Source organism: Miniopterus natalensis, chromosome 7 (assembly GCF_054644295.1).
Source record: "Miniopterus natalensis isolate mMinNat1 chromosome 7, mMinNat1.hap1, whole genome shotgun sequence".
NCBI lineage: Eukaryota > Metazoa > Chordata > Mammalia > Chiroptera > Miniopteridae > Miniopterus > Miniopterus natalensis.
Window position 1 is genome coordinate 35,581,659 of NC_142087.1, and position 27,940 is coordinate 35,609,598.

The window sequence follows — 27,940 nt, forward strand, 5'->3', positions numbered from 1 at the left end:
ATGGAGGCGCCGCCCGCCGACCGCGTTCCCGCCGAAGGCACCCCGCCGGCGGCCGTGGCGGAGGTGCGCTGCCCGGGCCCCGGGCCGCTGCGCCTGCTCGAGTGGAGAGTGGCAGCGGGCGCGACCGTGCGCATCGGCTCGGTGCTGGCCGTGTTCGAGGCCGCCGCCGCCGCGCAGCCCTCCGGGCCCGCCCCTGCCCGCGCCGGCGCCGGGGGCTGCGTGCGCGCCGAGCGCAGGCTGAGGTCGGAGCGCGCCGGCGTGGTGCGGGAGCTGTGCGCCCAGCCGGGCCAGCTGCTGGCCCCCGGGTGAGTGCGTCCGGGGCGGCACTCGGCGGGAGCGGGTCGGGGGGCCGCGCTCGGGGCGAACGTCGCAGGGCGGGGCTCCCCCGCCCGGGCTGCGCGCCTTCCCGCGGTGCGCGGCAGTCACTGCTCGGGGCTTTTCTTTAGAAAGCGGTTGCGTTCCCCCCTCTCCTGCAGTAGGTGCGGGCCCCTGAGGCTCCGCGCTCGTGAGTTAGGAAACCTCGGGGCGGCGGCGAGTGCGGGAGGAATCGGCGCGCTCCACGCTCGTCGCTGTGAACTCCTGGAGAGGGGCGGGGGCGCGCCTCAGACTCTCGTAAACTGCGGAACGCGGTTGTAAAACCTGGCGCGCCTCTGCGCCCTGGTTCAGGCCCGAGGTGCAGCTGGGCGCGGGCGGTGGTGCGCCCTCCTGGGGTTGGCTCAGCTGCGGGTCCTTAGATTTAACCTCGGTAAGGAGCCGTTTTCCCCTGTTGAGGTGTGTGAGCCTGGCGGCGCTCCGCGCGTGTGCTCTTGAGATCGGGTTGGAGTGGACACAGGTGTGTGCGCGCGACTCGGGGCCGAAAGGCGGGGCTGAGCATCCTGCCTCCTGCTGGAGTGGGTGGTGCACAGCGTTCCTCTGGGGGGCCGCAGTGTGTCCCCCACACTCAGTCGGTTTTCTGTCCATTCCTGCCTTCCTCTGCTGGGGCTGCTCACTGTGGTCTCCTCCCCTCGCCCTGGGGCCGCGCTGACCCTCAGCCGCTGAGCTGTGCTCGCTCCCGGAAGTTGATGTGGAGGACAGGACAGGACAGGGTAAGCCCATCCTTTATCCCACCCGGGAGCCTCAACCTGCGCCTACTCTCCCCGGCTGCTCTTCTTTGGAGGTGGAGCCGGGGTCCTTGGCCTGCAGACACCTGCCCACTGAGCGCAGGTGGGGCGGGATGGATGCTTCCCCAGAGCAGGCTGCCTGTTCTCTTTAGAGGGAGGGGCTCAGTATTGTCTGTGTGACACACTGTTGCCTGTTCTCATCACTGCTTTGAAGTCATCTCACTTGACCTGCGCTTCGGCCTCAATGCACCTGTAAACCCGCCAGTCTGTGCATGATGGAGGTGAAGCTCGGTGCCAGTGAAGAGCTGTGGTCCTGCAGTGCTGTTGCTCTGTGCAGCTCAGGTGTGGAGGACACTTGGCCGGGGCTGTTCACACATAAGGTTGAGGCAGGAGTGGTGCAGGCGGAGGGAGCCCTGTTCTACCAGTGCCTGGGTCCACATGATCATCTGGGCATGTTGTTGGGTCACAGTGGCCGTGGAGTGGTACAGTGAGGTCCCAGTGGTCTGCTGGGTGATGGGAAGGAGGCCATTGTGTGTACACGTGTGTGGGTTTTCCTTGGGACAAGATAGGAGCTGGCTACGGGGCAGGGCCGTCTGGGTGGGGAGAGAGACCAGAAGGGACCTGGGGGGCTGCCTCCATGAGTCCATGGGGAGCAGCCTGGGTCCTCCGGTCTGTCCTGCGGTGTTCTGCCAGAGGGCCTTTCTGAAAAGACAAGTCCAGTGGCCTAGGCTTATGTGTTTCTGACCAGCCAGAACAGCGCATGCATTTTGGGTGCAGTCTGGTGAGTCTTGACAGACGTGCCTTAGAAACCACCCCCAGTCGAAACATGGACATCTCCCTCTCCCAGACATGCATCTTACCCCCATCTGGTTCCTCTTGGGGGCATTTAATGCTGACACTCTCTTTCTCTAGATATTCCCTCCTTGATGTCGGTCGGTCCTGGGCCTGGTTCTGCAGCCTCTGTGACACTGATTTTTTTCTAATTGTCATTCTTTTTTCTGCGCACTCTTAATCCTTGGGGCTCCCAAAGGTCCATCATGTCTGCTTCCTTGTTGGTGGCGATGCCCTGGCCCTGTCCACTTCCTGGCACACATTCAGCTGTGTCTGCTGCCAATGGCCCCTGTCCCTCACTTGCTGGTTTCCAGGAGAACCTGCTGGTCTTGTTTGTATCTCACCCATTTCCTTCCCTGTTCCTTGGGTCCAATTGGCCCTTAGCCGGCAGGTTTGCTCCAGGCCTTGTGGCACTGTGGGTGCCTTCTGCTCTCTGGGCCGGCTCCGTCACAGCGGTACCCATTCTGGTGCCCTGGGGTTTGTCTTGCCTGCTTGCTCTGTGCCCAGCGCCCTTTGGCTGGACCCACTGCTCTGTGTTCCTGCTCCGACCTCAGGCCTAAAGCCAGAGCATCTCACCTGCTTCCTCATCATCTGTCAAGACCCAGACTTCCTCTCACCTGGGTCTGTCCTGGAAGCTTCCTTCCACCTAAGGTAGAGTTATTCCTGTAGAGCAGAGATTTTCAACCGTGTATCCCAAGAATTTTTAAAACGTGCAACACCTGACTAGTTAGGGGAGCTGACCTCTTTTCTCCTTAGATTGTCAAATGAAAAATGACAACAGCCAAACTGTGATGGCTGTCTGGTATTTTTTGGTATGCTGCAGAATTTTAGTAATTAGTTTATGTGCCATGTGATGTAAAGGGTTGAAAACCGCTGGTCTATCATCAGTGGCCCCACTCTGGGGTCCCATTCAACATTAGTGACCTGGGCATGACAGATTTCTTAGTAAGTACACAGAAAATTTGATGAATTAGTCGTGATCAAAACTAAGAATTTGGCTAATGTTATTAAGGGCAGTTGTTGAAGTCCAACTACATTTTGGGGAATTTCTGAAAAAACATCCTGCAAGCTACAAGTTTTAGTTTAAAAATAAGTGACTAAATGCAGACTTTGGGCACCCTTCAGTCCCTGGTGGCGTGTGGCCTGCGTGTTCTCACGGGAAAACAGTTCAGAAGAACCCGTAGTAAAATGTAAGCAGCACTGGCACGTTTAACCCTTGTAGATGGTGAACGAACCACTTGCTCAGTTTCTCACAAAACCTGCCACCAGCGTTCCAAGGGACAGACAGCAGACTTCTGCCAAGTTCCAGGGCCCCACAGCTCCCTTCAGAAGACTCATCAGCTGGGGATCCAAACGCTTCTGACTCTTGAGAAAGGCCTCGGGTTCCTTTGCTGACTCTGCCACATGCTTTCAGACAGGTGTGGGAGGGTCCCCAGTGGGGGATGGAGCCTGAATTAGCGTTTGAAGGGGGTCTGGGAAAGTGGGTGGGACCCTGTCCACCGGGAGGGTGTGTCCTTAATGCAGCAGCTGGGTAAGGTGTTCTGAAGGAGAGGTGGGTGGGATTGGAGAAGAGGGGGCAGGTGCTCCTGTGGAGGTCACTGAGCCTGGGTAACGAGGAAGGGGTGCCCACATGGGGATGAGGTTTGAGGGTGGATGGGGTGCTGCAGAGCCATACACCGGGGGGGGGGGGGGCGTGGAAGAGAGCAGCTAGGGTCCTAAGGCCGGACTTGGCTCTGGAAAGCAGAGGCACAAGGCCAGTGGTGAGAGATGAGGAAATGCTGGGTGCCCTGAGCGAGTGGAGGGTAAGTCTCTGCCAGGCAGGAGCCTGAGGCAGGAGGCGTCTGGCCAGGCTCCTTAGGGGAAGGTTGTGGTGAGGAGCTGTGTGGGGTCCTGTGCAGGGGCTGGTCTGTTCCTCTTATTGTTTAAGATGGGAATTAGAGCAGATTTTTCGATAGAGGTTTAAATGGTGTTAACAGGAGGGGAGAGTGTGCTCCAGGGAGAGGAATAAGCTGATGGGGTTGGAGGCTGCAGACGGGACAGGGAGGCCCTCGCCCTGGGCCCCACCCATACGAAGAAAATGGTAATTTCTGCCTTCGAGGAAACTGGAATGATTGCAATGGTCTGTCAAACGCAGGTGCATCGAGCCTCTCTGTGCACTTGGAGCACGGAGGAGGCAGCCACTTATTACTTGGTGGCGGTGGTGTTCCTTGTAGTAACAAAGTTTCAGTTCTTGTAGGTCGTTTATCAGGAATATAAGAGGTTTGAGATAGTTTTCATTTACTCCCACATCTCCTCCCCTGACGGGACATTTTTAGTTCCTGCACCTGTTCTGTGTGGTTTGTTGTGTTTTATGTGAGAGGGGCCTGCAGGTGAAATGGCTCTTCCTTCATTTACAGACAGAGAGCCAGGCCCTGGGGTGGTAACCCACCCAGGTGCGCAGGAGGCCTGGGTGCGCAGCCAGGCCTTCCTCCCACTCAGCGCTCTGTGGAGGGTGGTAAGAAACAGGAGCCTCAGGGCCTCCCTTACTGATTTCTGCATTTTGCCCCCGTGTCTAGAGCGGTTCTGGTCCGAGTAGAAGGATGCAGCCACCCTGTCGTCATGAAGGGTTTGTGTGCCGAGTGTGGCCAGGACCTGACCCAGTAAGTACCCACCTGGTGTGAGCACAGTGCTTCTCATGGTGGAGGGGGACCGTGGGTACAGAAGTGTAGGGTGGAGGGCACAGGCGGGGGCCGGGAACTGGCTGCACGAGGGTCATCTCGCCTGGTCACTGCGGTGTGAGGGAAGGGATGACCGAGCAGACCTCACCTCCCTTCTGTCAGACCCCCATCCTGGAGGCAGCCTGTGCTCCAGCAGAGGGCTCCGCCTCACCCCCTGCGCCAGTGCTGACCCCACTGGGGGGGGGGGGGACTGTGTCTTCATGGGTCAGTGTGTTTTCGGCAGAGCTCTGAGGGGCTGGAAGGTCACCATCTCGCCAGGCTCCTGTGTGTTTTAAGTGAAGGACGCCCCGCGGCCGCCAGCAGCACTTGGACCACGTAGAAATGAAAGTGCTCACTGCCGCCTCGGTGAGCGGCTGGAGGTGGCCATCTCACGGCCCTGTTACTCCCGCAGGCTGCAGAGCAAGAACGGGAGGCAGCAGATGCCGCTGTCCACAGCCACCGTGTCAATGGTGCACAGCGTCCCAGAGCTGATGGTGAGCTCCGAGGTGAGTGCCGGCCACCTGTGGGTCCCAGAGCAGGTGGAGGGTGGCTGGGGAACGTTCAGGGTTGGCATCACCTTGGTTTCTGAAGTGACCACTGGAAGGACGACGGGCGGGGGCTACGCTTGTCTCTTTCCCAAGTGATTCCACCTGGGAAGTACCTGGCTCCCTGCTCTGCAGGCTCTGGCTCTGTTCCCCTGGAGCTGGGTCTGGGCCGGAGAGATAAGATTCGTGAACACAGGGCTGGGTGAGCGGTGCTGTGAAAGCAGACCCAGTCCAGGAGGCCGAGGGCCGGGCTCAGCCCCGTGAGCAGCTGCTGCCAGGACTGGCGACCGTGGGGGAGGGGGGTGAGCCCTGTGGGTCGAGGACATTGGCTGTGCTGGTGGAGCAAACTGGGTGCAGGGACCTCTAAGAGGCCCCAGAGCTCCTGGGGGCCCCGTGTGTGTGTTTGCCCAGGAATTGAAGGTGTCTGCACAGCTGGGAGGCTTGGAGTTTTACTACACCTGTTCTTTTTACCTGTCCCAAGAGCCCCAGAGTCCCTGCCACCTCACGTTTTCATGGTCGGGGTCTAATGGTGGGGAGAGGGAGCATGACCAGGACGGAGCTCAGGCACAGGTCTGTTGGCGTTGTATAGAAACTCAGTTACAAAGCAGTTTCAGAGCTTGTTACAATTTTATTAGATTCTACAGGATTCAGGTTTTTCTGAATTAATGGACTTTAAACAAGTGTAAATGCGTGTGTGTGTGTGTGTGTGTGTGTAACACAACTTGGGGGTTATATGATAAAGAGGAGACTAAGTGTCCCCCATTTTTCCTCCCATCATGGAATCCCTGTTGGCTGCAGTCCCTCAGGAACAGAGGGTAGAATTCTGTGAACCTGATGAGGCTGGGCGTTTGTTGACAGGAGTCATGAGTGTCAGTCGCAGTGAGAAATGGTCGTGGTGCGGGCCCCCAAGTCTTTGTCATGGGCCCACGTCAGTCCCCTCCGTCGGCTAGTTGTGCGTGGTGGGACCAGGCCCTTCCAGAAGCAGTGTCCCCGCTGGCCCACAAGGGCGACCTCTGTGCCGTGCAGTCCCCGGGCCCACCTGGGTCTCTTCCAAAGTGAAGCTCAGCTCTGAGTGGCAGGCACCTGTGACACACGCTGCACGCCTGCTGCCTCACCTCGGGTCCCCGTCGTTCCCAGCCCACGCCCACGCCCACTGCCCCACTTCCCTGCGTTCTGCAGCTCACGGCATTGAGTTGCTCCACAACATCCAGCTGAAGTTTCCTAGTAACAAGCACTTCTAGCTCCTTTTTCATGGGCTTACCCCAGCGGTGGGGAACCTTTTTTCTGCCAAGGGCCTTTGGATATTTGTAACATCATTCATGGGCCGTACAAAATGATCAACTTAAAAATTAGCTCTGCAAAAAACCAGATTTATTGAATTTCGCGTCCCGCCTACAGTTGCCTAGGCAGGGCCAGACCCAATGATTTCAGCCCATGGGCCGGATGTTCCCCACCCCTGGTTTACACCTTTGGTGAAACAACAGGATTAGGTTCACAAGGCAGAGTGTTTTTCCAGGTGGGGTGCACACAACCAGCTCCAGGCAGCAGGGGCAGCAGCCCTGTGGCCCCGCGTGGTCTGAACAGCAGCAGGTTTGCTGGTGGGTGACACAGAGGGCAGCAAAGAACATGCTCAGCTTCCACCTGAATTTCATTTTGAATCCAGATATACTTACATTGTCGTTTTTCCTGTTTCTTTTAACTTCAGCAAGCTGAGAAGCTAGGGAGAGAGGACCAGCAGCGCCTGCATCGGAACAGGAAGCTGGTGCTCATGGTTGACTTGGACCAGACCCTGATCCACACCACCGAGCAGCAGTGCCAGCAGATGTCCAACAAAGTGAGTTCAGGATCTCAGGGTTCTTCCACTGGCAGGGCCTCCACATGGCCCTCGTCACTCTCAGCGCCTCATCGTTGAGCCTGTTGTGTGCCAGGCTCACACATGAACACATCATTAGGGGCTGAGGGCTCGAGACCTGGGAGGCCTGGAAGTGGACAGCAGTGGGGGCAATCTTGGGCGGGGGGAGAGGAGCAGATTTGTGTGCCCTCCGGGAACGTCTTTGGGGGGGGGGGGGGCAGTGCAAGTGGGCTGGGCTGCAGGTAAGGCCGGATGTTGCCCTGTGTGATTCACCGGGGATTCAGAGGGTCAGGACAGAATGCTGCTTCAGTTCTGTGCTCGGTGGGGCCAGGAAGTTGAATTTCTGGACCCTTCAGAAGGTTTGCCTGCAGAGGGCTGTCCCCACCCGTGGAGCTGTCAGCTGCTGCTACCACCTATGGAGACTAGCGTCACTGAGATTGTCGTCTGTCTGTAACTGTCTTGCTGCAGGATGGTTGCTGTGTAGCCCTCTGTTAGCGCTTGGGTTTTTGCATCCACAGGTTCATCAGTCTGGTTAGGACAGCACCATGGGAGGGTGTCCTGACGGAGGGGCCGGGCCAGGCCAGGCTGGCACTCGGGTTTATCGCGGCTTTGAAGTTGGCGTTTATGACAGTTGAACTAGTTGTAACGTGCTGGTTTCTCAGCCAGTGTGGTCTAGAAGGCGAAGGTGTCCCGGCGTCTGTGTGGCCCGTCCCATCTGCTGCTAGTGGCTTTAGTGCCTCTGCCACACCCTGCCCACAGGCTCATCCCTCCACTGGGCTTGGTAGCAGCCTGATGACAGGGCTTTACCCGCCACTCAGAGCCCACCCACACGCTGCAGCTGACCTGGGTGCTACTGAGACTTCAGAAAGATGGGTTTAGTTCTTAACTCTGCAGATCTGAACTTGTGCCTTTAAGGGAGTTTATTGCCATTCAGTAACTGTTTACTGCTGAGTGGGGTGAAGGTCGTTTATAAGGCTTCACTCTTGAGTGTTCTAAGTAGCCCGATCCTGAAGGGCTCTGGCTGACTAGAGCCGAGAAAGTTAGCCAAGCCTGAGATCGGCACCTTCCCTTTATAGTTGTTATTTAGAGCATTTTAACTGAGAACATTAATGACAGGATTAAAGGGTCTGAGTTTACTTCCTCAAGAGAGGGAGCTTATTTGCATATTAATTGTGTACAAGCAACTGAGTGTTACTAATTTCACTATCTGCTAAGGTGGTTTAAAATGCTGTTTCAGGTCCTGTGATGTGTCTGTAAGTTAATAAAGCTGTGTCTTAAAGTGGTCTGTGAGGTGGACTAGCCTCCGTGGAACCTGTGGTTTGCTTTTATTGGTACCTGGGGAAGATGCTGTCAGTAGACTAATGGGAACCTGATCTAAGCCACTTGCTGTGGTTCTGCAGTTGGACAGATGTCAGTGTGTGACAATACAGACGTGCGTGACATTACTTGGGGACACTTTGCTTTATCTGCCATCAGAAAGAGTAGGCGCAGTCGTCAGGAAGCGTAGGGTCTGCTGGTGTCCTTGCAGCCCTTCTGTGATGCAGTAGTGACTGGGTAGTGGTCTCAGTTGTCATAGCTTGTTCCTGTGGGTGTTTGTCCCAGGCACTCTCTGTACTTGTAGATAGTTGCCCTAGTTACCATAGGTAATTACTGTAGACTGGCAACAGGTAGTCGCTGTGATCTCGATGGTTGCTGTGGGCAGTTGTGTGGTTGTCATCGATGGTTGCTGTGGGTAGTTGTGTAGTTGTCGCGGGTAGTTGTGTGGTTGCTGTGGGTAGTGGCTGCAGAGGGGGCTGAGCTCACTCCAGTGGAGCACGTGTGAGGAAAGCTTGTGCTGGGTCAGTTGGCTTCCTGCCTGGACCCATTGTGATGGTGGGGTGGAGTTGGTGCCCTCGGGTCCTCTGCCAACTGGCCATTCGCTCTCTGCAGGGTATCCTGCACTTCCAGCTGGGCCGGGGTGAGCCGATGCTGCACACTCGCCTGCGTCCACACTGCAGGGAGTTCCTGGAGAAGGTTGCCAGGCTGTACGAGCTGCATGTCTTCACCTTTGGTAGCCGGCTGTATGCGCACACGATCGCAGGTGAGTGTGCGGCTCCAGCCAAACTGCGAGAGATGCGCCCGGGACACTGATGCTGGGTCATTCTAATTGTCCGCGATGAGCTCTGAGTCAGCCTCACTGGGAGGGTTAAGTCTAAAGTTCAGCCACTGCTCCTGCCCCTCCCTCCCTGCCCTGTAGTCACTCTGGTCAGGTAGGGCCAAAGACCAGTTTGGAAGTTGGTCAGGACCACAGATACCAGGAAGAGGAAACTTCTTGTGTAAGTGATCTTAAGAAAATGTTTTATTAATTGGTTTGGAAACAGCTATGGAGCCATGTCACTTATGTCCATCTGCACTTAACACTTGAGGTGCAAACAGAGCAGCGTGACATCTCGACATGGCCCTGTTCCATGTAGTGCCCTCATAGGACATTTTAATCACAGACACGTCAGCAACACTAAAATCATCTTGTAACTAAAATTCAACATACATGCTTTTGGCACGTGGCTGCTGTGTGACTGCTAGGACATGCGGTGTGAAGACTAATGTGAAGACGTAGGTTCTGTGACTCTGTGTCTGATTCTAAAGAAGCATTGAGACCTTTGCCATGTGCACAGTGGAGCCTCTGGGCATCTTAGACATGGGTGACCTTGTCCTGTTTTCTCTTTAAAGGCTTTTTAGACCCTGAGAAGAAGCTTTTCTCTCACCGAATATTGTCGAGGGACGAGTGCATTGACCCGTTCTCTAAGACAGGGAACCTCAGGTATGTGCCTGCTGGGGTCGTCACAAGACCCACTGTTGGTTCCCATCGTATGGATGCCCTGGGAGCATCAGAGCAGTGATTCTGTATTTAGTTTCCATTTCTGCCACTGTCTTCAGCCAGACCCCTTCCCCCGCCTGTCCCTGATGTCTAGGCAGTGGCAGGAGCCCAGGAGGACAGGGTCTGAGGAGAGGGGCCTGAGAGCAGGGCTGGGCACAGGAAGTGCAGGTGACTGTGGGTGGAAAGCACAGAGCTTCCTTGAGTAGCAGGTGCGCTGTCCGCCAAGTCACGAGTTTAAAGAAGGTGTTTGGCATTGGTGTTGGTATCTCAGGTTCACATTCCCTCAGGAGCTGGCCTGCTGTTAATGCTGTGAGTGTTAGGAGAACCTGGGTCACTTGATGGTTCTTTCCTGTAAGTTGCACTAATAGTCCTGATATACTTTTGCTTCTAGAAATCTCTTTCCTTGTGGAGACTCAATGGTTTGCATTATCGATGATCGAGAAGACGTCTGGAAGTTCGCCCCCAACCTGATCACCGTAAAGAAATATGTCTACTTCCAGGGCACAGGGGACATCAATGCTCCCCCCGGGTCCCGGGAGCCTCTGGCAAGGAAGAAAGGTGGGCGGCTCCCTTCTGGCCCTCGAGGAAGTATGAGTGTTTGCTTCACTGTCTCCCCTGCTCTGGATGCAGGATTCACTTTGTTGCTGTTTTTTTGTATGTCAGTGTTGCAGGGGCTGTTGTGTTTATGTTGTACTGAAAAGCATGATGTTATTTGGTTTCAGTTTGAGTTTTTAAATAGTAGTAATCTGAAAATTTTTCAGTTGAGTAGGATTAAGTGAAATGTTCTGATATGTGCAGTTGTTGCTCAGCCACTAGACTAGGACTGAGAGGGCTGGGGCTTCCCTGCAGAGGAGGGCTCGAGGGCCTATCTGAGCAGGGTGTGGTGGGTGTATCCTGCGGCTTTTCCTTTTCTCGAAAATCACGGTGACTTCTCCCTTTGTGTGCACGTGCAGTGACTTACCCTCCCAAAGGCGCCGACGTCCCAGATCAAGCTCCGTCTGTCATGGACCCCGAGGAGGGAAGGCAGGTCCCTGGGGTTGAGCAGAGTAACGGCCTTGGGAAGCCCGCGAGGGAGCTCAATGGGGACTGGGCCTCACCTGCTGCCCGCGCCCCTCCGGCAGACTGTAGGGGGCCCCTGGCGTGTGCTCAGCAGCAAGGCCGGACCTCGGCTGAGAAGCGGCCTCAGGGCACTGCGGGCAGCGACCTGGACTTTGACTTGTCCAGCGACAGTGAGAGCAGCAGCGAGTCGGAGGGTCGGTCCTCCAGCACCTCCGACGGTGAAAGTGGGGAGAAGAGGAGCCAGAAGGAGCCTAAGGCTGCGCAGGACACGGGGAGAGCTGTGCAGCCAGGCGGGGCCCTGGGCCAGGGAGGGGAGAGGCCCGTGGGGGCAAATCACTGCGGGGAGCCTGTGCCTGCAGTGCCGGCAGAGCCGCAGGAGGAGGGGGAGCGGGATGGCCTCTGCGGGCTGGCCGGCAGCCCCGCCGACAGGAAGGAGGCCGAGACCGAGTCCCAGAACAGCGAGCAGTCGGGCATCACGGTGGGCGAGTCGCTGGACCAGAGTGTGGAGGAGGAGGAGGAGGAGGAGGATGGGGACGACCACCTGGTGCACCTGGAGGGCATCCTCGCCCGCGTGCACGCCGCCTACTACGCCCGGTACGACCGCTACTTGCGCGGGGAGGCCCCAGAGGCCCCTGACATACGCAGGATTGTCCCCGAGCTCAAGAGCCGGGTGCTCGCGGACGTGGCCATCGTCTTCAGTGGGCTACACCCCACCAACCTGCCCGTGGAGCGGACGCGGGAGCACTACCACGCCACCGCGCTCGGCGCCCGGATCCTCACCCAGCTGGTGGTGGACCCCGACGCGCCCGACAGGCCCACCCACCTGATTGCCGCCAAGGCAGGTGAGTGGCCGGCCCAGCCTCTGGGCCCTCGCTGGGTCCCGCCCTGGGGTGGGGGCAAGGGCACCCGAGGGGGCTTCTGGGCCAGGCGTGCCTGCGTTGGTCTCAGCTGGTCACCCTGAAACTAGCATGGCTCCCGTGTCACGAAGTTTCAGCAGTGTCTTCCTGTAGACGCACAACAGCAGTACTCTAACCGGGCCAGCTCCGTGCCTGCCCGTCTGGGCCCCTGTGTGCACGTGGGCGTGTCCTGGGCGAGTGCCACGGGCTCGGTGCAGGGCCCCTGGACAGCAAGGCTGCTGTGCCCCTCCCTGCAGGTACAGAGAAGGTGCGGCAAGCCCAGGCGTGCGGACAGCTGCATGTGGTGAACCCTGACTGGCTGTGGAGCTGCCTTGAGCGGTGGGACAGGGTGGAGGAGCAGCTCTTCCCCCTGAGCGAGGACTACGGCAGAGTGCAGAGGTGAGCTGCCCACAGGCCTGTCCCCTCTGGAGAGCCCCCCGGCTGCCAGCCTCACTGCCCGCAGCCCCACGTGGCATCCGCGATGTGCGTCCTCGGCTTCCTCAGAGCCCTCCCACCTGTGCCCGGCTGCCCCACTGCAGCTCCTCCAGGCTCTGCCCTGCACAGATTATCTGAAAAAGGTGACGGCTGCTGCCTAGTCCTGTGACTGCAGCAGGGCTCAGCCGCGAATCTGGTTTGCGTGTTTCCTTCACGGCTGCTGGAAGTTACGTCAGCCACACAACTGCCGTAGAATCGGGGTGGGGGAGCTGGGCCAAGGCGAGGAATACGGAAGAGAGGCTGGTGATTTTTTTCAGAAAGACTTAAAAAATCTTTCTGTTCAGTTTGAATGTTGTATTTAGAGGGAAAATCCTGCGACAGGCTTGAGGGAAACAACAATGCAGCCTCTGTGCTGAGGTCCCAGGTGGGGCCCCTCTTTGTCTCATGTCTGTGCCGTCCTGCCCAGGGCTGTGCCCTGGCATTTAAGAAGGGTGGTGTCCACACCTTCATCCACACAGGCTCTTGAGCGTCAGATGGAGGGACCTAGTTTGCGGGCCTGCGAGGGCATCCCTTGTCCCCCAGTCAGTCTGGGCCCCTTCTCATGGCCTGTCCTCACCCACAGGGAGGATGGCCCCGCAGCCTTTCCCGACAGGCAAGGGGCGCTGCCCGCTACCTTGTTCCATCCAACACCTGTGCACCCCAGGGCCCAGCCCGGCCCCGACGTCCGGATCTACGACGCCAGCACTGGCAAGCTCATCCGGAAGGGCTCTGCCGGCCCCGGGCCCCCCGGCTCCCTGCAAGTCCACACGGAGCACTCCTCCTTCAGGTACATTTGGCTGCACCACGGAACACCCTTGCTGGCTTCCCTCGGGTGGGCTGGGCACAGCATGTGTGTGGAGTCAGGCTGTGTCTAGCTCTGGGTTGGATGTGGTTTTCTGCTGAGGGCCCTGACTGACCATGTGGAAAGTGCCTCCCACTTCCATGAGGGACCTTTCTGCACTCTTTCCTATCTGCGTCGGGTCCCAGCTGGAGCAGTCAGGGTTACCTGTCATCTGCTGTGCACCGGCTAACTCACGCCTGCTCAGTGCCGCCCTCCAGGAGCCATTCCATTTGCTGACCACACGTGTGCCGCTGTTGCCCACATCCCAGTAGATGACAGGGTGGGGGGCTGGGCCTGACCCCCAACTGCCTCGTCCCCAGGACAGATGGTGTCATGAGGGAGGAGGGAACCTCTGGGCCCGTGCTGGGTGGTGGTTCTCAGCCTCCCTGGCTGCCTGCTGCTTCCACGCTCAGCCAGGTGGGCAGTTGGTGGCGATGGTGGGTGTGAGCAGGACGTGGAAGTGAGACACCCAAGTGGACCAGCATTGACACTTCCCGGGGGGGAGGGCGCTTGCTGAGTGAACCGTCCCCACGAGTCCTGTAGGTGCGCCCTTCACTTCCTCTGCTGACAGAATCCGCCTGCCTGAGGTTGAGGACCATACACCCCACTGTGTAGATACGCTCGGGGCGGTGTCCGAGGTGACGTTCTGGGGTAGGCGTGTGGTCCTGCCTCACATTCTTGCTCCCCCTGGGCAGCACTGGGCCCCCGAGCGGCTGCCCTGAGCTGAGAGTGGCCTAGACAGCAGTGGCATTCCTCTGGCCTTCCCCTGGCAACACTGACCCTTCAGAGCTCAACGGGAGCCATGGTTCACTCAGAGAGTGTACGTAGAGCTGTCCGAGTGCCAGGCAAGGTGTCTACTGGCCCTGCCGTGGAGCCCCAGGTGCGTGGACAGATGCCCAGGGTTACACCAGTTGTGTTGGGCTTTTGTTTGGGAGTTTGTTGTTTGTAACTAGAAGCATCATCACTAACCAAATTCCACCGTTTAAGGAGCTACATTTGACATCTCTGTGCTGCTGCTTGTGTTCCTGTGATCTCTAGTCACGACAGGGTGGAGGGAAGGTCACGTGGCCCCTTAATAAACGGTCAGTTGGCCAAGTTTGCTGGATTGGCGTCCCACCCACAGGTGCAGGCGCCGGATCACAGGGCTGGTTCCTTCTCGCATCTCGACCTACCTTCGGGGTCTTGCTTCAGCAAGCTGCCCTTTGTAGCCTTAATATACCATTTTCTTGTTGGGTTTTTCTTATTTTTGCTTTGTCCTTTCTGGGATATGTTGGTTGAGTTAGAAAAGCGTCTTGTAGTCAGTGCTGCCGTGGAAACAGAGGATACGGTACTTTTCTTCTGGACGGCGTTCTTCACTCTGAATACGGGGGGTGCTGGGCGCTTTTCTTGTAGTTGCACTTAGGGCTCAAACATTTATAACGTATAGTATTCACCGTGAGACCTTTCTTGCAGTATTTCTTAAGGTGGGTTCCGTTTGCATCCCACTCTCTGTGGAGACCCTGTGGTCCAGTGTGAGCTCAGCCCTCCCCCCCCCCCCCCCCCCCGAGCACAGGGGAGCAGACCTGTGGCTTCCTCTCTGTCACCACAGCAGCAGGTCCATGGGTTGCTGGTCGATTGAAGGTTCGGCTGAAGCCCGTGATGGACGCATTCGTGCAGGACCTGGACTCAAGGCAGAGAGACTCAGTAGTGTTTTGGAGTGACCCTCATCCAGGCTGTCCTGCAAAAATGGACTGTGGGCTTCTAGCTCTGCGTTTGCTGTCCCAGAGGGCCCTCCAAGGAGGGTGGCTTCTGGTTAGCGTCTGACGTGGGTGGACTTCCAGGTGCTCGGTTGGGCCTACGTGTATCCCTGCCACAGAGTGGGCGGGGTGTTTATTGCTGAATCTTTCCTCCGTGGTGAGACTGTCGTCCTTCCTGAGAGGAGACTGGATGGTGCTGGGTGCACATGGTTTTGTTTCCGCCCCTTCTGGGTATCCAGCTATGCTTTGCCCAGGAACAGGACACTGTGGACCCGTCCTGACAGCCTCATGGTCTCAGGAGGAGGTGCTGCACCATAAGAGGTTTTCTGGGGGGTGGGGGGGTGAGGCCAGGGACAGCGCTCCTCAGGAAGTCACTGTGATATTGTCATAAGAGCAGGGCCAGGTGGCCCTCTGTGTGGATTTCCCCACTGGCATGATGGGACAGCTACAGCCCAGTGGCCATGGTGGCTGAGCCCCTGAGAGCAGCTGGGTGGTAGTCCCATGTGGGCATCCCCTGAACTCAGTGGGGATGTCGTGGCACCTTGGGATGGGGGTCCCCGGTAAGGAGGGAAAATGAAGCCCCAGCAGGTAGGTACCTGGGCCTATCCACACATGGCTGCCCAGCCCCTAGAACAGGTCCCCATCCATGGTCAGCAGTTCAGATGCAAGGTGTGTAGACTGCACGTTCAGGACCTGCAGGCTCTGGGCCTCGTGAGCCCCATGCCTTCCCCCCCAAGGCACTCGCCAGACCTTGTTTCCTGCTGGTCCTAGTGCTCAGGTGCCCCCCCCCGCCCGCCGTGGTTCCTGTGTCAAGGACAGTGGGAGGGGGAGCCCCTTCTCCTCACCCTGAGAACGGCAACACAGCCTGTTCTGGGCCCGGGACCCTATTGTGACAGGGCACCTGGAACCCATCTCCCTGGAGGCTCTGGAACTGAGCGCCTGACACACTCACTGAGAGGTGTGGGTTCTGGGCTGGGACGCTGGCCCATCCAGGGCGCTCGGAGTCGGGTCCTGGTGCCAGGTGTGGGTTGGTCCTTTCAGGACCTGCCCAGCCCTCTCAGGGTGGGACCTTCTCGGGCCCCAGCAGCCACGCTGCCTCTCAGTGTCGCACAGCATGAGGTGTGTCCCCCTTTCACTGGCACCTCCTCAAGGTCTCGTGCTGGGCCAGCCTGGGCCGTCCGTGTGCCCTGGGCAGGAGCACCTCCTCTCTTCGGACTTTTTTCTAACTGGGCTGCTTGCTTGTACTGCCAAGGTTCAGGGTTGAGTGTACACGTTGGATACGAGCCCTTTGTCACTTCTGTGACTGCAGACTGTCCCCTCTGCCTGGTGTCCGCTGTCTTAGAGTGTTTGGCAGAACAGAAGTTCTTACTCTGATGAGGTGGTTGATTTTCCTCCCGTGGGTTTCACTTTGGTGCTGGCTTGGCAGCCCTGCCTCGTGCCAGGTCCTCTCCCTGAGAGGGTGCAGTTTTCGTTTTAGGTCTTTGTGTGTGTCCACCAAGTCCGAGTGCTGAGGCCCTCGGGGGGGCGCTGATCACACTGGAATCGGGGGACAGTGAGGAGCAGAAGGCTGCTCTGGTTCCCTGCTATCCTCTGACCTGTGCAGTTTCTCTTTTTCTTCATGTTTGAGGCAGACATGGGTGTGACTGTGCCGCAGTCAAGGAGCCCGTCCCCCGTCCTCTGTCCTGGCTCCATCACGCGTGGTGGAGACCCTGTGCCGCCTCTTCCCTGCCCTGCGAGCTGCGTTTCCCTCCCCGCCTTCAGGACCTTTCCCTGTCTGAGCTGGGGCTTCGTTGTGGTCCTGTGGCTGTGCTGTTTCGTCCTGTCTGGGACTCACTGAGCCCCAGACCTGAAGGCTGTGCCGAGCTCCTCCTCCTGGTCCCAGGGACAGGACGTCGAAGCCTTGTGACCGTCTCACGTGTCCCCAGAGCTGTTCTCCTCATTCCCTCTTCAGTCTCCTTTCTGTCTGGTGCAGATTGCTGGTTTCTGTCCCATCTCTGAGGTCACTGGTTTTGTTCCCTGTTCCTCCATAGTGACGGGGAACTCCCCTCTGCGTCTCCTTGGTTGGTTGGTCAGTTGGTGCTTCTGTCTCCTTGCCAAGGCTGCTGTTCCCTTTGTTTAAAATGTTCTTGTAGCTGCTGGTGGATTCATAACTATTTTCCAGATTGAAAAGAAACGTAATGAGAAACGGGGCTTGTTTGCATTTTGTGGGTCTCTGGCTTAGCAAGGACAGTGGTCCCACCGCCTGTCAAGATCTGTTCTTCCGGAAAGACGCAGGAAGAAACAGACTGTCCCCCCCTTACCCTCCGCCCCCGGCCTTAAGGGAGAACTTCTCAGGTGCCCTGAGGGACTCAGGACCCTCAGTTTGATGACCGATTTACAAGGTCTTGGGACATGGGGTATCGAGCCTTTCCCCCTCGCGCCTTCCCGCTGCAGCCCAGGCTCCGTCTAGCTCCACGCACCCTAAGGTCCGGAGGCCCCTGGTCAGCTTCTGAAGAGGGGAGTGCTCGTTCCCACCTTCCATGTTTTTGTTAAAACTCTGGAACCATTTTTCTGAAGGGAGACTATACAATGTGTTTATTTTTAGTAAAAAGAGCCCTTTGCCACTTTTCCGCATTCATATTGGAGCTCTGCGTGTTGAGCTGATGGTAAGTGGGCCTGATGTCCCCGTCAGAGCGTGAGGGTCAAGCACTCAGGGTGGTGGGTGGACTGCTGGCGAGGCCGGGAACATGCCACTGACCCTTGAACAGCGGGGTGTGACCTGCACAGTTGAAAATTCACATATAATCTTTGAGTCCCCAGAGCCTCATTGTCCCTGGGCACCTTCGGGGGATCAGTTCCAGGACCCCCTGGGGATACCAGACTCCGGGATGTTCAAGGCCCCTCTGTAGAACAGCCTACATCATGCACACGGCCGGCCCCCCGCACCCATAATTCCCAACTCAGATCAGAAACAGCAGGTGTTTACTGAAGGCCGTCCACGCACAGGTGGACCCCGTGTTCATCAGGAGTCAACTTACTCTGACTTGAATAAGCCGAGATCAGCATTTTTTAGGTTGTCCTTTCTGATTCCAGGTTAAAACATTTTACCTTCCTTAGATAACATATGATCAGTTCAGTACAGTTGCTGCTTTTTAATTTTGTAGTTTAGACTTTATACCCCCATTTTTCTTCAAAATAACGAGGTTTTACTATGTGCTCAGTGTTGTAGAGATTGAACCTGTGGTTTCTGGTTCCCAGCCCCAGAGCTGCTGGCTCCAGAGACAGCGCTCAGAGAGGAGTGACTCCCGCGGTCACGAGCCCCTTAAAGTCCACGGCCGTGACAGGAGTCACGTGACAGGCCGTGTGGGTGTGTCCACGAGACCTGACCATGGAGACGTGTAGAGGGAGCTGCTGGAACATGATGGAACCGTCTCTGGCTCACACAGTGTCGGCTCTGGGGCGGTCTTTGCTGGTTGGTTTAGTGTATTAATACTTAATAGTTAATCCAACTTCGGACACAGAACTCAAGGTGCCTTTTCGCGTTCTCTGTGGGTAGGTGGCGTCTGTGTCTTCACTTCGCCGTCACGTTTCCTGTTTTCATAGCCTGGATAGTAGAGATGTAGTGAGTTTGTTTTTTAAATCTTAGGGCTTGCGCAGCCTTATTTTGAGGATAAATAACACTCCTTGCTGGCCTCTTGGAAATTTTTCATCGTCGCTCTTCCTCTCTGCCCTTTGTTCTAAAATGAGTGAAGCCCGGCAGATGCTCTGGGCGGCCGTGGGTGTTGCATCCACTGGAGGCCAGCAGACTCGAGCCAGCGGGCAGAAGAGAGCATGTTTCTAGAGTGTTCTGTGTGTGCGCGTGTGGTTGCCTGTCGCGGGTCAGATCCGATTCAGTGATGGGAAGGTGAACTGAAACTGCCTTGCCTCACGTGGGACCTAACATGTTCTTTTCAGAGCTGTTCAGCCACATCAGCAGCAGATGTTTGGTGAGGAGCTGCCAGATAATCGCGCTGGGGAGCAGCCCGGTCCCAGAAGAAAGCGACAGCCCAGTATGTCAGAGACCCTGCCGCTGTACACGCTCTGTAAGGAAGACCTAGAGAGTATGGACAGAGAGGTGAGCGCCGTGTGACGGCCGCGCCCTCGGCCGGCCCCGGGACCCAGTGTCCTGCCTGTGGGTTGGGACGAGCACTGTGTTTCTAGGAAAAGAGATTCACAACAGTGTCGAGTCGCAATAAGTGCACTAACTTTGGGCGGGGGGGGTGTCCATCAGTGGGCCCTCCCCTCCCCACCGCTCCCTCGGGGCACCTGATAGCATCTGCGGTTGTCGTTGATGAAGGGGTGCTCCTGGCATCACGCAGGTGGGGGCCAGGGGTGCTGCTAGACAGCCATGTCAGTCAGTATTGTCTGTCTCGTGTCCATCTCTAAAACCACAGAGGCCCGTGTCAGCGAGGGCCCTCCTGGCCCTTATTTATGCCTTCACTTCCGGTCGTGGGCCAGGCCCCTTGGGGAGGGGCCACACCCGTCGGGGTCTCTGTCTCTAGGTGGTTAGCACAGCGTCGTTCTTGGGCTGACTTGTTTGAAGGGCCGATGTAAGAACTATGTCCCACGTCCCAAGTAAACAGACAGCACTAGAGTCCCAGTGGGCCCTGGCGGGCCGGGCATTGTTCTCTTCATCTCAGGGACAGATCCCTGGCCACAGTGCTCACCTGCCTGGCACGACCGCACTGTGTGGACAGGTCATGTGGTCTTCACGGGGAATGCTGGGCTGAGTGCTGAGGAGGAAAACAGAATTTCAGTTTATTTTTAGCAAGAGCAGGAAGATGTACATGGTCTGTTCAGTATAGCATCTCAGATTAGCATCCTCAGACGATACTTTATCCTGTGACCATTAAGCTGTTTCTGTAGGGGCTGAATTCCTCTAACCCATCACCTGCCTCAGAGCTCACAAGGCACAAGCTGCTGTTTCATACAAGGTTCTCTCTCAGAGAATTTCCTCAACACGACTTCTCCAAGCCCCAGTGGAGGGACGCTGCCCCCTTAGGAGGGGCTGGGAGGGAGGACACCTGAGGCCCTCGCTGCTCTCCTCCTGGCCACCTGTCTGTCCCCGGTTGGTCATGGGTGGCCTCACTGCTGGGACGTGCAGACACCCTGCCCGGTTTTCAGGCAGTGACAGCATTTTTTACTCTTGTTTATTTCGTATCAGAGGAGTTTTTATGTCAGATGAGTGTTGAGTGTGACTCTTCCTCTGAAACCTAGTATTTGTTACAGAAATAAAAAGTAGCCTTAACGCTTCAGAGACTGTTTTGCGGAATAGGAAGGATTGAAGTGAGACCTCTGAGCTCTGCCAGGGAGCAGGGGGTGAGGATGGCGGGCGTTGCGAGACGGGGGCTTGTTTCATCTCCAGCAAGGAGCCACGCTAGTGCTGTGGGCGGCAGGTACCCTGGGAAGCGGGGATGTGGTCAGCGCTCCCTGAGTGAGTAGGAGCTGACTCTCCTCCTCTTCGGGGGGTCCTGGGGAGCCCCACGGGGGATGGCGGGAGAGCTGAGAAAAGTGGGGGCATGAGCATGCCAGGAGTGGCCAGTGGTGTTGGCCTGGGCTGCTGTCCCCACGGCTGCGTGCAATAGGGAAGGGCCCTCGTGGAGTCTCCCCAAGCAGCTGAGCAGAGATGTCTGTTCTTTCTTAAGACTTAGTCAAACATGAGGCTCCTTCCCCCTGGTTGGCGCCCACTGAAGGGGTCCTGTGGCTGCTTGTGCGAGGGCAGTGAGGGCAGAGTCACTCCTGGTTCCCTGGTCGCCCTGTACCTATGGCAGCCAGCAGCCTCACCAGAGGGGCCTGTCCTTCAGAGTCTGCTCCTCGACAGGGGTGTTACGTGAGACTCCAGGGTGTCAGGAGACCCTGTGACCATTGGACATGTCTGTCATTTGTCACTGTGAGTCTCAGAGAACCTCCAAAGCTTAGGTGTCAGCTGGCCAACGAGGAGACGCGTGGACCCGGTGGGTCCTCCACGCCAAGCCAGACCTCTCCTTGGTCACATTGTCTCAGCAAGTACTGGTCCTAAGGGTGAAGTGTGAGGGTTGCGCCGCCTCCTGCGTCCCAGGAGGGGCTCTGTGTGCACAGTAGGAGCTTCAGGTGGAGAGAAGTCACAAAAGTCCCTGTGAAACCAGGAGACACATGGATAGGAGCTCCCCGCTCCACACGCAGACGGAGAGGCATGTCCTAGTCCCAGGCGGCAACCCTGCTCCCAGCACCTCTCACGGGAGGACAGGTTGGAATGTGGAAACTGGGATCAGAGCTGCCGGTCCTTGCTGCTGCCAAGGATCCTTGTTCAGACGAGATCCTGTTCTCGGAGGTGACTCGGGACATGTGTGTCTTGAGTTTCTCCACTTCTGATGGCTTCCGCCCTGACTTAGCAGCCGAGGACCTGTCGTTTTGCATAAATTCCTTATGTGGGGGCTCTGCCGAAAACATTCATGTCAAATACAGTTAAGTTCTAGGAATCGTGACATATCCCCAGGTCACCTGGCACGGTTTTGTAGTTACCTGGTGGCACTCATTTCAGTAAATGGAGGGTCCTGAGAAATGTGACTGTAAATGTGAGCTTGCTCATCTGTGCCATGTCCTGAGGTCCCTGTACTCACTGTGCTCTGTGAGGTCCTTGCACTCGCATCTATGCAATATCCTGAGGTCCCTTGCTCACCTGTGCTCTGTATAGGCCCCCGTGCTCACCTGTGCCCTGTCCTGAGGTCCCTGGGACTCTGAGCTTGTTGTAGTTGTGTTAGTCCACCAGAGGGGGCTCCTAGGCTGGGATCGGTGTTGACAGGAGATGGGTTTGCAGTGGCTGCCTGCTGTGAACCAGGGTGTCAGGGCCCAGACGCCTCTTCCAGCCCCAGCAGCCTGGGTCCGGTCATTTCCGTGCCCACTTCCTTCTGCCACCAGAGCTGTTTCACACACAGCTCAGCTCACCCAGGAAGCACATGTGGCCCGTGGCAGGTGTTCCAGGGGCTCCACAGCTGCCCCCAAGCTGTTTGTTTCAGGCACTTGTCCTCATGGTGCACCTGGCAGCACCCTAGCATCTTAGAGCCACGTCCTGCAAACCCAGATCTGAGAGAATTTCTGCTTGTGTTTCTCAGAGAATTGGAGGTATGTGCACGCCTATTGTGGTTGTCTGTTTTAGTCATGTTGGTGCCAAGTGGTTTGTGTGTGGAGCTTCCCTCAGAGAAAGGTTTTTGCCAAACAAGGGCCATAGTGTCGTCAGGGTTCCCAGGGCTCAGGGCCATGGTGAGGGCGCTGGCCGGTGCTTGTGCTGGGACAGCCCAACACGGGCTCCCGCCATCCTGAGACCGTGACCTGTGTTTGTAGAGGAGACACTCTGGTTGAACTTGTAAGCTTGTTTCTAAGAGCACAGCAAGCTCGAGCCTCGTGTGCTGTCTGCATGTGTTAAGACATGTCCTTAGAAGAAGTGACCATAGATTTGCTGACTGATAAGCTAAAGGGCAGTTTGGGACGAGCCAATCAAAGTGTCTGTCCTGAGGCAGGCTGTCAGATGGCCCCCAGAGGCCACCGTGCTGGTGTGTCTGCCCTGCCCTGGGAGCAGTACCGTCCTGTCATTAATTCTGAACAAAATAGCACATTCTCCACTGGCTCAGTGTTGAGACAAGCAGGTTCCCTCACTGCTGTGGGGATGGTGGGAGGCGGATGTCACGCACTCGTGGCCTCGTTCCAGTTGCACTGTGGGTTGGGATTGGGATTGTGCATAATACATTCATGATCCTTGGCCCAGATTATGGCTCTTCTCGGGATTGACGTCTCTATTCCGTGCGTTGCCTGAGGCCGGCTCCGTGGGGAGGGCAACACTTGTCTCACAAGTTAACTCAGAACAGTGAAAATGGGTGCAGTTGTGGTCACTCAGCACTTGAGACCATGGCAGTGTCCCAGTTGTCGTGGCAGAGCAGGGCGCTGGCTGGAGTCTGCACTTGCTACCCCAAGTCTTCTGGGCTAAAGGGCTGGGAGCTGCTTGAAGGTCATTCCCAGGGTCAAGCAGGTGAATTGACCAATGGCCTTGGGTTGCAGAGCTCATCTGGGAAGTGAGCCACCGGCGCCCCTGGTGACCATTGTCATGACGTTGGGGGGGGGGTGCAGCTCCTCCCTCCCTGGCTTTTGGGGCAGGGGCAGCCTGGGCCCCAGCACCTCGAGGCTGTGTGGAGGTGTGGCAGTGCTGGCCGCTGGTGGGAGCGCCGCAGACCTCAGCCTCTGTCCCGTCCCTTCTCCTGCTGCCCGTGGTGGTGCCCTGCTCTCCAGAGAGGGTTTGCCCTCATCACCCTCACCCGGCAGGTCCGTAAATGGCTAACCTGCAGGCTCGTAGAGCAAAGGCACAGGCACCACTGACGCCGCGGCCTGGACCCCAGTCGTTCAACGTAAAATCCCGCAGCGTGCTAAACACGAGGCCCCGTCAGAGTTATGCAGCCAAAAGTGACTCCAGGCTCTGCGCCACCCCCACCCCCCGTGAGCCTCCTCATGTTCCTCAGCCGCTGATGTTGGGCCGAGCCCAGCGTGGGTGTGTAAAGTAGTGTCGATCGTGGGACCCCAGGTGGTACTGGAAAGTGTGTCTCATAGGGAGAGCAGGGTCAGCACGTTAAATCTGCACTGTGTTTCATTTCTTGGGAGGGACGTGGGTGGTTCTTTGGCAAGTGGATCCGTAAGCTGACTGCTGGCCCTTTGGCAGGTGGATGACATTCTAGGAGAAGGCAGCGACGACAGCGACAGCGAGAAGAAGAAGCCCGAGGAGCAGGAGGGGGCATCTCAGCCCAGGGAGCCTGAGGCCCCAGTGGCCCAGAGGGGGCACACGCTCCAGTCGAAGTCACCCGGAGAGAGGAACGCAGCAGATCCCCGGGGGCCCAGGTGAGGGTGGCCCCGGGGGAGGGCTCGCAGGAGCAGCGCGCATGCCCACGCGCTGTCCTGGGAGTGGCAGCACCTTCTGCTCAGACACGATGCTCATGCCGCCCCAGGCCTGGTCTCCACGCGGCTCATAGGCCAGGCGGCTGGGTTGTTGTCACCCTCAGCAGGTGGTGGGAAGGGACCCCAAGTTGCTCTATGGTGGTCCTGAGATGGCCAATGTTCTTGTCTTCTGCTTCTGAGCCAACCACACACAGATTCCTTAAACTTGACATTTTCCGAGTGTTACATCATGGTGACCTGGGTTTTCGTTCAGATTTTGTGGTTTCAGTTGTTGCTCAGGCGGCTGTCTTCTGCAAGGGGTTATGTCTGTTCCCAGTGCAACTGTGTTTGCAGTGGGATCCAGGCAGCCCTCCTGGCTGTACTGGGAGCCCTGCCCCTCTGTCCTGGTCGCGTCGGGAGGGTACCTGGCCCCTGTGTCCACAGCAGGGACACAGGTACTCGCAGGAGCCTCCCTAGCCCTGGGAGCCCCTCACTGTGCTGGTAGAAGACCTGGGCCCATGGTGTGGTCGACACAGGTTGACACTTTGTGCTTTTCCCGGTGCCTCCACTGTCCCACGAGCCCACCCTGAACTGAGTGATTCTGTGTAGACCCTCTATCCACTGAGCCCCTTCCCCCTGCCAGGCCTGACCGTAAGCTGCTTTGCACCTGGGTCAGTGAACACCCAGTGACAGGCAAGGCTGGGCAGAAATTCCAGCAACAGAGGGAGACAGATGGTCCCTGTTTCATTTGCAGGACTTTCTCAGAGACAGGAAACAGATTTGCAGCCGCGAAGTGTAGCAAGAAACACAGTCTCCCTCGAGGCGGCCACTTTGAGCTGAGTGGGTTCTAGGCTGAGCTCCCAGCTAACGTGTGAACACCTTGCTGCCCGGTCACAAGTTTAGACGTGTTTCTGTGTCCAAATGTTGCTGATCCGTCACGAGATAACTTATGTCTGCACTTATGTTAATTTACATAATTTTAAACACTTTGCTGAACAAAGTAGCCAGCCGCAGGGGCAAGTTCTGGCTTGAAATAGCCGGTCAGCAAGGTGTTAACTCCGTGTTGGGTGAGGACAAGCTGCACACAGTCATCTGCTCGCTGTGTTTGCATTTCTGCAAGCGTCCCGGGGGGGGTTTCTGGGGAAGGGACATGAGGACTGGGGCCTGGCTCAGTGGTATTCCTAGTGTGAGATGTCGTCTCATCTGTCTGTGGCATGTGCTGTGGTTATGAGTTTTTAACCCAACAGTGTCTTCTCTCACATAGAAAGAAAGAAAGAAGCAGCGTTTTCACCAAGACTCAGAGGGGACAGCTGTAGCCCACTGGGGACAGCCTCCCCCCAGAGGTCTGTCCTCTCCTGGGGGGAGGTGGACACGGCACCACCCAGCACAAGAGTTAGTGTTTCTCTCTGAAATCCCATGAAACATGCTTTGGGTTTTTTGTTCCCATGTGGCCTGTTTGGCGCGTGCCGACCTCCCTCTGCGTGGTGGCAGGGCCCGTGCTGGTGCCGCACGTGCGGTTGGCAGTACATCTTGCCGATTCAGCGGGGCCGAGCTGTTCTCAGGCATCCAGATGCCACTGAACTTGACAGTGCGTCTTCTCAGAAGCAGAGAGGGGTCTGGTTCTCCTGCTTTGCCAGGAGCTGACTCATCCCTTCAGATCGGCAGCTGCCAAATGCTGGCTATTGATGGCAGGGCTCCAGCTCCTGGAGGTCAGTCCCGAAGATAAAGTCAGGGATGCATCTGCTTAAGCCAGAGCTTCCCCAGTGGGCGCCCCACTTGTCTGTACCTGGAGGCGCCGCTGCAGGTTTGACCTGAACGTCAGCGTAGGACCCTTCAGGCTATTGGTGGAGTCAGTGGGCATGTCGAGACACTGGGTCAGCGCAGTGAGCATAGCAGTTTCCCATCGTTACCGTTGACAGCGATGACAGTCGACGTTCCCCTCACCAAAGACTTTTCTCCATGTGCCAGAAAAGTCTAGTCTTGGTGCTGTGACCATCCCATCTGGTCTGTGGTAAACACAGAAAACTGCCCCGTTTTCAGGGCTGGATTCCTGGCACCTGCCCATGCCCCCCCCGGCCGCCTGCACTCCCGGGCGTGGTGCCCGCATGCTTACACGTGGACACTCGGGCGTGGAAGATGTTTCTAACATTGGTGATTAACCTGGAAGGCCCTGAATACATTGGGGTTTGTCATTTCTAAAACAGAGGGAACGAAGAACTCCCCTTAGGAACGTCAGTCGCGCTCTCTTCCCCCACCAGGCATGGGCGGTTTGGGCTGTTACCCATGGTCATGCCCTGTGTCCTGACCTGCCTTGGGGTTGACGACCCACTCATGTGGTCAGAACCAACACCGTCCAGAGCCTTGTGGGGGGGGCAGTTTGTCTGGGTCTTAGATGGAGGAGCCACGGTTCCCGTGACTGCACACAGCAGGCTGCTGTGTGTTGGGGAATGGGCGGCAGCTCCAGGTAGGCTGGATAAGCGTGTCACTCGTCCTTGGCCCCGAGCCTGGCTGGCCCTGCTGTCGCCCACCTGTCTGTAACTGGCCCCACTCCCTGTGGGCAGACTGAGCCTGAAGCCACCCAGAGTGACTGGAGGCTCCCTCAAGTCAGAGCCTCCCACGGAGGCAGGTTTATGGGCTGGGCTGCTCCTGCGTCCTGTTCGAGCCAGTTCTGACTGCGGCCACTGCCTGGGAGCGGACAGTGACCACAGCCTCCTGCTCCTCGGCCCCCTTTCCTTATGCCCCTTACGTCCTGTGGGATTGAACATGGTTCACTGTCCACCTGAAACAGTTTGTTTTTTGTTTTGTTTTTAATATATCTATTGATTTCAGAGAGAGGGAGGGAGAGAGAGAGAAACATCAATGGTGAGAGAGTGATTGATCGGCCGCCTCCTGCACGCCCCCTGGGCAAGTGCCCTGACCAGGAATCGAACTGCAGTCTCCTGGATCCTAGGTCAGTGCTCAACTGCTGAGCCACACCGGCCGGGCTGAAACGGTTTCTTTGTCGTAGATTCTTGACTTTCTGATGCGTCACTGACGCCAGCGTTGTTTTCTTCTGTCATCCCCCACGTCTCGGTCCTGGCAGGGAAGGTAGCAGAGGGAGCCCATGTCATGCTCCCGGGTCAGGTGGCCACGTGACTCCTTTACTTGGGACAATGTCCCGGGTCTGGTGGCCCCACCCGTGTTCTCCACCTCAGAACTGTGGTTTGCTCCCATACTGAGGCTGGAAGCCCCTTGGCATTTGTAAGTCCCCAGCTGACAGCTGCATGCTGAGGGGCCACCTCACAGCAAGTGCTTCTCTTTCAGGGGCCACAAGAGGAAGCTGAATGAGGAAGACGCAGCCAGCGAGTCCAGCAGGGAATCCAGCTGTGAGGACGAAGAGGGGAGCAGCTCGGAGGCGGATGAGATGGCTGCGGCGCTAGAGGCGGAGCTCGACCTCATGTGACCTGCAGGGCTCCCAGACTGACGCAATGTCATCTCCCCTCCCATGACGACCTCGACCTCCCATGCCAGCTCTCAGATGGGGTGTCCTCTCCAGGAAGATGTGTGTATTTTGCAAAGCTCCACCTACAGAAACGTTATTTTGCAGAAATGGGTGTTTTGAGAAGAAGTTTTACTACCGGAAAGTCTACTTGTTCCGTGACAATGATGGGAAGTGTGGGCCGTGCCAAAGATCTGTGGTGCTCGGCCACGCAGGACGGGGCCGCGGTTCCTGTCGTGTGGTGAGGGGCCTGGAGGGTTTTCCTTTAAATTCCACAGCATATTGTTCAGGGCGAAGTCGGGATCCGACGAGACACGGGCGCAGCAGGAACCCAGCATCCTGTGGTCTTCACTCTGAAGCCACCAGATAGCAGGGATTTCTGAGAGGCCGGTTCACGCGTGGACAGGCCTGGAGCCCCGCTGCCCCGCAACCCTCAGGGCTCGTTTCTGAGCAGTGCCGGGGTCCCTGGAACCTGTGTCCTCCTTTTCTCAGGACCAGGTTGCACACGGCCTGCCGTCCGCGCCTGCTCTTCAGATCTGGTGTAAAGTTTTGTATATTTCATATCTGACCCACCAAACAGGTCTTTCCTCCATTTAATAAAGGTCCTTTTTGTAAGCTCTTCTGTCTGGTGCATTGCAGCAGCGAGTGGGCCATCCTCTGTT

General features: G+C 57.2%; 1 protein-coding gene across 2 annotated transcripts; it reads left to right on the top strand.

The window, feature by feature from the left end:
• Nucleotides 1–27,893, top strand: CTDP1 (CTD phosphatase 1). Of its 2 annotated transcripts, XM_087818923.1 has the most exons (13): nt 1–305; nt 4,487–4,570; nt 5,040–5,133; nt 6,878–7,006; nt 8,954–9,104; nt 9,734–9,824; nt 10,273–10,439; nt 10,835–11,782; nt 12,094–12,235; nt 12,894–13,097; nt 18,821–18,980; nt 23,589–23,764; nt 27,104–27,893. In XM_087818923.1, the coding sequence occupies exons 1-13, from the start codon at nt 1–3 to the stop codon at nt 27,240–27,242; spliced, it is 2,790 nt and encodes a 929-aa protein (XP_087675049.1). In that variant the 3' UTR covers nt 27,243–27,893. The 2 variants fall into 2 exon arrangements, with proteins under 2 accessions (XP_087675049.1, XP_087675050.1); XM_087818924.1 differs by lacking the exons at nt 18,821–18,980; nt 23,589–23,764.
• Nucleotides 27,894–27,940: the final 47 nt, after the last annotated feature.

Bases quoted from the DNA above. Each gene is read 5' to 3' on its own strand.
- CTDP1 (XM_087818923.1), top strand. From the start codon at position 1: ATGGAGGCGCCGCCCGCCGACCGCGTTCCCGCCGAAGGCACCCCGCCG. The intron at 306-4,486 runs GTGAGTGCGTCC...CCCCGTGTCTAG, and splicing joins GGCCAGCTGCTGGCCCCCGG to AGCGGTTCTGGTCCGAGTAG. The intron at 12,236-12,893 runs GTGAGCTGCCCA...CCTCACCCACAG, and splicing joins GACTACGGCAGAGTGCAGAG to GGAGGATGGCCCCGCAGCCT.